The sequence below is a fragment of the Tupaia chinensis genome, unplaced genomic scaffold (assembly GCF_000334495.1).
Source record: "Tupaia chinensis unplaced genomic scaffold, TupChi_1.0 Scaffold144392_1, whole genome shotgun sequence".
NCBI classification, from domain to species: Eukaryota; Metazoa; Chordata; class Mammalia; order Scandentia; family Tupaiidae; genus Tupaia; species Tupaia belangeri.
Genome location: NW_006204252.1, coordinates 4249 through 12021, shown reverse-complemented (window position 1 = coordinate 12021; position 7773 = coordinate 4249). Strand labels below are relative to the sequence as shown.

The following is a 7773-nucleotide window of genomic DNA, read 5'->3' as shown; positions in this document are numbered from 1 at the left end:
GGGCTCTTGGGCACACATGCACACGCACCTGGCATGAGTTTAAGCTGCCAGGTACGGGACTCAAACCACAGTTGACTGCATGGGAGTTCAGCTACATAGCCATTATGCTAACTGCTGGTCCCAAAGCTTTTTTTTTCTTTATTTATGATATAATAAGTGCATGTGCATAAGAGAGAAGGAGGTGAGCACCTTCCACAGGGTCTGGTCACACTGTAATCGCTTTCCTCCAGTCCTTCGGCCTGTTGGATACTGGGCACTTATGCACATGGCCAGCATGTTGTAGCCTGACGGGGCTGGTTTTTCAAAACATGGTCACCAAGTTGGATCCAGTTTCTCTTCAACAGTGCATTTCCATTGTACCACAGAGTGGGCCCATGCTTACCTAGCTTTCCAACAGCTCTAACAGCTGCTGTCTGTCCAGCCGTAAGTAGAATAATAGGGATAATTTATTACCATGGATGTAAAATGGAAAAGCTAACTATACATTTAAGTTTCAAAATATTATCTTTCATTGAATCCATTTATAATGAAACATAAAATTTATTGAATCAAGAATACAATTGTGATATATCGATATGTGGAGATCAAATGTATAAAATTCAGCCTCTCAGTGCATTTTACTGAGTACATATTATATGCCAGGTAGGTACAAGGTAGTGTGGGATGTAGCAGTGATCAGGATAGAGAAAGGTCCTGAGCTTGGTAGATAAGTAGATGGTGAACGAACTGACCATCAGATATGTGAGTTATGAATAACAGTAAGAGAAAGACCTGCTTGGGTTGATGAGAGTTTATGTGAGTAGGAGTGGAGAAGGGATGTGATAGTGGGGTGTACTTTAGGCATAAGGTGATTGGGGAAATCTTTCTAAGGATGAAACAATTGAGTGAGCTGAAAGGACAAATGAGCAAGACTTTCAGTGGGAATGATGGTTTCACATAGTCCGTGGTTTTTAGTGGACTCAGCTGAGGTGTTTTCCCTCGTGTGATACCACTGGTATGCAATGATGATATTCTGAATTGACGCAGGGATCAACAGGTTAGAAAAAACACTAGCCTGGCCCTAGAGCCTTGCAGTACCATAGTCAGTCAGTATTAAGCCATAATTGTTGTGTCATTGGATGTCCTCAAGAGCAGGAGTAGCGCATCTCTGGTGGCACTCAGAGAGTTTGGGGGCCAAAGCTATTTCCTTAGTATGTTATGGAAGTATACACATGTTCCTGCAAATATTGGTATATATAATAGCTGGACATCAGCTGTGCTTGTGGGTAATTTTATGATCCAAGGAATTTTGACTAACCAATTGTAGTGATAGGCCATCTTTTAAATTCTGGCCATTTGTCGTAGTCTAGTAGAGAAAAGGAAGGATTACATTCTAGTCTTTGGTGCTGGTAGTCTCATGATTTTATAGTCTGAGTCACATTTGGAGGTGGCAGTATTCCTCACATGAAGGAAGCCAGCCTAACACCATATGTCATTCACAGGCGGCATCACTGTCCACATCTCCCTACCAAGATTTACGATAAAACAGAGAGACCATGTCTTCTCTCCGAATACACCGAGAACTACCCTGTCTATTGCTCTTACTTGCCCAGAGAGTCCTTCAAGCCCAAAATGGAGTACCAGAAAGGGTCCATACCAATGGAAGGCCTGACCACATCAAGGTGAGAGCAAATGTTATTAATGTACAATAGTAAAGTAATAATGGACAGTACTAATGCAAAAATCAGCCATATTAATGCATAGTATCAACATATGGTATTAATGCCTTACTATCACTATACTGTATCTTTGAAAGAAATCCTGCATATTTTAGCCTATTTATCTTTTTCTGATCTTAAAAATAAAAAATTATTGCTTGTTGGGATGGAGAGAAAAGCCTAAATTGATCTTCATACTAAAGGGTTAGAAGTAAAGTACAGTTATTATCTGTGGATGATAACATGTAAGTATTCCTAACTGGATTGGTGTGAAGTATATCTCATATGGGGTAAATTCCCTTTACAAGCCAAATGATGTATAGTGAAAGAATGTATAAAGTAATAATAATAAAGTTTAAAATCTGTATGGAGGAGGTGGGGAAATGCTTAGTCTTAGTTCTACATGTCGTAAGACTCTGGGAAAATATGCCATTGACAACCGGTTAGTGGTCTCCATGTGGTACCCGTTATTGGTGATCTAATTGAGTAGACGCCTTTGAGTACTTCAGACAGGGTCTCAGATTGTCCAGTGTCGTCCCCAGGTGGGACGTGAAAGATCGGTGCATTCTCTACCTCTCACATTTCTCACCCCTAAATGGGATGTGAAGTGGGGAAACCAGTGTATGGTAGCTATTCCAGCAAGGTGCTTGCGTGGTACAGGTGCTCAAGACCTGATATTTCTGTTTTCCCCGTTTGTCCCTTTGTGCTATTCTAATAAAGATCCTAGATTAGCTCTAATTTATTCTGCCTCCAACTTTTCTCCAGGATAGGACTGAAAGTATCCTCTGTGGAGATTGTGAGTTAGAGGGGCTCCCATGCTTCTTTCAGCTCCACAGGAAGTCTGCGTGCAAACATGAGGGAAGGAACAGAGCCAAAGGATTCCTGAGCTTGACAGGAACCACTGGGCAGGGACAGCTCAAGAATGGGAGTCTTTGTGTGATGCTTGGCTTGAGTGACTTTTATTCAAAATTTTCCTTTATGCTAAGCATTTAGCTCCAGTTTAGTCTTAGTTTAAGTACAATGCTTCTGGGTCCTGGTCTACTTAAAAATTATAATTTATGCAACTGTTTTTTCAACCTATGACTTATAAATGATATGAACCTTAAAGTGTGGACTTCATTTTGCAAAGAAAATAACATTTTTAGTTTCTAGAGTCTAAAGACGACAATTAGAGGTTTAGACCATTCTTTTTTTTTTTTTTTTTTTTGGAGAGGTTTTTGCTACAGGGCGCGTGCGCTCGCCAGACAGACAGAAAGAGACAGAGAGACAGAAAGCGAGAAATCACCCCCCAGGGGGATGGCCACACTGCAATCCCTTCTCCTCTGTTCTCCTCTCAGGATTTTGGGCACACACGTGCACGCGCCTGGTGTGAGTTTTAAGCCACCAGGTCTGGGACGCAAACCGCAGTCGACTACATAGGAGTCCAGTGGCATAGCCATTACGCTAACTGCTGGTTCCAGAGGTTCAGGCCATTCTTGAGTATTGCTTTCCTTTCAAGAAACAGAAGTTACCACCAGTGAAGTGCCAACCCTAGGCGTATGTGTAAGAGATGTAATTAGTAAAAAAGGCTAAGAACAGGGCTGAGGGGCAGCTTGCAAACATGCTCATCTCTAGGTGTAGGCTTTCTCATCTTTTCACACTCAATTTTAGGGAATCAAGAGCTCTACAGTTGGTTTCAAATATTGTTAGGAATATATTTCCTGTCCCAAAAGTAAAGAAAAGGATGTGTTAGCCTTCAGATGTTAGAGATGCTCTTTGTTGCCTACAAGCTCAGGAGAACAAGGAAGCCTGCTCTGGGGCAGGAGCCCTGCTCCACCACTTAGCTCTGAGGCTCCCACATGCAGCCCCATACACCTTCCGCCCTTGTGATGATGTTTTTGCAAAACAAAAACTTACCTTGGGACCTGACCTAAATTATCCATGCCTCATGTCATGTACGACAATAAACACATCACCCAGAAGGCCCCTCAGCCCTACCAGAGCGAGAGTAACAATAAATATCATTTACAGCAAAATATGGCTAGAGTGGAGACCGCAAATACTGAAAGCGTTTCCAAAATAAGCTATTAATGATCATAAGGGACCTGAAAAGGCAGGCGAGAGGATCAAGGTTACCCACGAGGAGGAAAAAGGACACGGTCTTTCCTGTTATTTTTTTCTGCTCCAAAACGAGAACTAAGGAGGAAAGGAGCAGAAGGCATCTCTTTTCTCTCTTCCTTCTTTCTTTCTTTCTTTTTAAATATTTTGTTATGTTTCCTATTATCTTTTAAAAATAATTGTTTATTTATTTATTATTATTTTTAAATTTGACTGGAGAGAGGCAGAGAGGGAGAGAGGAGGGGAAAGTGAGAAGGCAAGTTTTCAGGTCCAGGACTCGAACCATGGTCGACCATGTGGAAGCCCAACACCTTAACTACCACACCACCTGCTGGCCCTTCTCCCTTGTACCTTAATTCCATTACTTCTGAACCCTGTGCCTGCCATGCCAGGCACTAGCTTTTATTGTGAACAATATGATGCTGCTGTTAGAAAAGGTAGGGACAGCCACTTCCTGATGCTCCACCAGAGACTCTGGGGGAAGGGATGGGTCACCCAGTGTCTCCACACTCCTGTGTCTGAGTGGATTGTCGCTGCTCTCTCTTACGACCTGATTACCAGGACAGCTCACTCACTTTCCTAGCTAAATGTTAACCCCTCTTAATTTCTAAGGTTGACCATGAGCTCCCACCTGTGGAATGAAAAAATCATGTGGCCCAAGACTTGACTGGGTTTGGTGATTAAGCCCAGACACAAAAAACACCTGGTTTCTGGAAAGGTTATCATCTCAGCATGAGGCATGATTACAGCTGCACACAGCTCTTACTGACCATAAATCTCGGAGATTTACAGCAGGTGCCACGAGGGAAATGCTCGTGATTTCCAGTCCTTCTTAGTGTGAAACTGTTCTTTGCAGCCCTATGATAATTCTCTGGTATAGGATCTGCCTTTAGTTCAGATAAACTTGAGATCAATTTATGAATAAAATGTTTGCACTTCAAACCTCATTTCCCCTTAGGCATGTCACCATGTAAAACACTTGGGCCTTAATTTGGGACATTGTTTCTGTTTGCTAAGCCAGCTCCCTAAAGATGGACAAAACAAACAGCCTCAGAAGAAACAGGCCTGCGAGTCTTCAATGATGTTAGACCTTTAGCCTAAAGGGAGTGAGGTCATGGGTAGAGTGGAATGTGAGCACGAGGTCAGAGATACAACTGGGTTCAGACTTGGAGGGTCTGACTGAAAGAGGGCAAAGTGGGTAGCATTGACTCATTCGTTTCCAAGATTTCTTGGTAAACTGAGAAATTTACCAAGAGAAGGAAGAGCTGAAAGAGAAAGGGCATTTGTTATTCTCTCCAAAAGCCAAGAAAGTTGGCAAGGGGCTTGATCCTTGCCCTGCCCACAGAGTTTATGTGCATTCTATTTAAATGTATACTCGATGCCCCTACTCAGAGCTATTCCACTGGGGACATACTTACTCCCCGCATAGGCTGGGCCTGAGGATTGCTGAAGACATGTAGATAAAGTTCTCATGCTGGACTTGCCTGGCAATTTCAGAGCCTTTGTGTTGTCTCTGATGCTGTGTGTCTTTGATGAAACTGGTGGACATTTTGACCTTTGTTTCTTTAAGTATTCCTTGAATTCTGTTTCTCTTTGTCCTTTAATCTGTCTTCAAGTTTACTGAGTTTTTCTTCCTTATCTCCACTGCTGTTCAGTTCATCAATGAGTGTTTTATTTCAGACATTGTATTTTTCAGTTTTAAAATTTACATCTGGTTGCTGGCCTCATAGCCTAATGGTAAGGGGAGCCAGACTTCTCATGGTTGACGGTGGATCAAATCCCAGCCTTGGTGGCTTGTAAAACATGCCAGACATATGTATATATATGCCCCAACAGGATGGAGAAATGAAAGAGAAGAGATTGTGTTGTGACCATGCCTCATTGGGGGCTGTGTTCTCCCTCTTACTCTAGTTCTCCCTGTCTGTTTCTCACTGTTGAGCACACACATACTCTGACAATAAAAAAGTCCATTTTGTTATTTTTTTAAAATATAGTTTCTTCTCCTTTTCTGTGATTTCCTAATTTTTAATTCATTATGATCTCATTTTACTTTTCCTTATAGAGTATGGTAACATAACCGCTTTAAAACCCAAATCCTTGTCTAATTAGCCTAAGTATTGTCCAGAGTTTCTATGAAGTGGTGACAGATGTTAGTTCTGTCTTAGGGGAGCAGAGGAGACGAGAAGGTAGAGGAGGTACTGAAACTTGAATCCTGGAGGGCATGTACTTAGAATCCCATGTGGAGTACTCAGGGTGTTCCATCAGGATTGGGGGTAAGCATCGAGCCCTGTGATTCAGCTTAGGCACTTTTCTCAGTGCATCGTGTTGGCCTTTCCAGTCTCCTTGGGATGACATAGTGATTTCCTTAGAACAGTGCCTTTTGACCCTGGGGCCTTGAATTATTGGTGGAAATAATAAAACAATTCAAATCAGTTGACAAAGAGAAAAATTCCATAGAGGAGACTGAGAGAGAAGAAATGATGAGAAGTAGTATCATAGAAGGGAGAGAGGTTTTTTTTTTTTTTTAAAAAAAAAAAGCGAGAGAATGGATGTTGCATAGAGGGCACAATAGTGTAAGGATGAGAAACTGACTGGATTTGGAAAAAGGTGGGACTGGGAAGTCTTGGCTAGAGCAAGAGGTGAGTAGAATCAGCTTTGACACGTGAGGTGTGGGTGAGAGTGAGGAAGACAACCTGTGGATCACCCTTTCTAGAAAAGGAAAAGAGAGAAGAGAATTGGAAGAGAACAGAGACCAACCAGTAAGGATTGGGTAATATTTTCTTTCTTTCTTTTTTTTATTTTTTTGAGAGGTTTTTGCTATTGGGCACATGCACTTGCCAGAAAGACAGAGAGAGACAGAGAGACAGAAAGCGAGAAATCACCCCCCAAGGGAGGGCGGCTACGCCGCAATCCCTTCTCCATTCTCCTCTCGGGATCTTGAGTATGCACGCACACGTGCCTGGCATGAGTTTAAGCCACCAGTCCGGGACTCATACCATGGTTGACTACATGGGAATCCAGCGATGCAGCCATTATGCCATCTGCTGGTCCCCATATTTTATTTCTTTAAAGTTGGGAGAGACTGGAGCCTGTTTAAATATTGACAGAAAGGAGACAGAGGGGTGGAAGACATGAAACCACAGGTTAGGAAATGGTCCAAAGATGAGGTTCCTGAGAAATAGGGAAGAGATTCAGGACAAGGGTAAAGAAATTTCTTTGGGCAAGAGGAGGGACTCCTCTTAAAATGGAGTCTGTTTTAATATTATTGATTACTTGGACACATTGGCAAATTTTTGAAGTTTGCATAAAGATTAAAACTAGGTTTTAAAAAAATGTGTTGTATGACTCCTTTGTCGTGGTGAAAATCTCCATTTCCCACTTCCAAATTCATGACCCTATTTAGCTGTTAAGTTATTTCCTCTTTCCTTTTGTCGGATTCTTGTCAAACACCTTTCTTTGGCTTTGCCAAATGATTTGAAGTCAAGTTGTTATGACTTTCCCAGCAGGGCCACTTTAACCTTTACTTAACTCTGAGTTTAACTCTTGGCCTTCCATACTATATAACTTTTATAGCTACTTACCTAAAAGAGACATCTCTGACCACATTTTTTTCTGGTTTCATAGTCACAATGGGCACTGGACCAGGAAATGTATCACAGAGAGAGAGGAGAGATCCAGTGTTCTTCAAAAACAAACACAACAAAACAGCCTACTAAATTTGAACAGTTTCTGGGAAAATAAAATGCTTTTCTTTTACACGAACTTAAGGCTGTAAGATTATGTGAGATTGGGGACATGTAGTTATGTTGTGGTTAATGATAGGTTTTACTAAATGTTCTCAACATAAAAACATAATGAGGAAACACATAAATTCTGATTAAATATACTCTTAAGCCACAGTAACTATTTTTGGGTAGGTATAAATCAATCAAACTTCACATTTAAAATTTTTTTTCTCTTTAGAAGTAGATAATCCTCC

The 7773-nt window shown here is 41.5% G+C and overlaps 1 protein-coding gene across 1 annotated transcript in view; it reads left to right on the top strand.

Moving 5' to 3' along the window:
- The window catches only part of LOC102468603 (stabilizer of axonemal microtubules 1-like), an 88864-nt gene extending 83974 nt beyond the window's left edge, over nucleotides 1-4890 (top strand). The window contains exons 2-3 of the mRNA XM_014583635.2: nucleotides 1482-1661; nucleotides 4812-4890. Coding sequence (XP_014439121.1) covers nucleotides 1482-1661; nucleotides 4812-4890 — 259 coding nt within the window. The remainder of the gene's footprint in view (nucleotides 1-1481; nucleotides 1662-4811) is intronic.
- Nucleotides 4891-7773: the final 2883 nt, after the last annotated feature.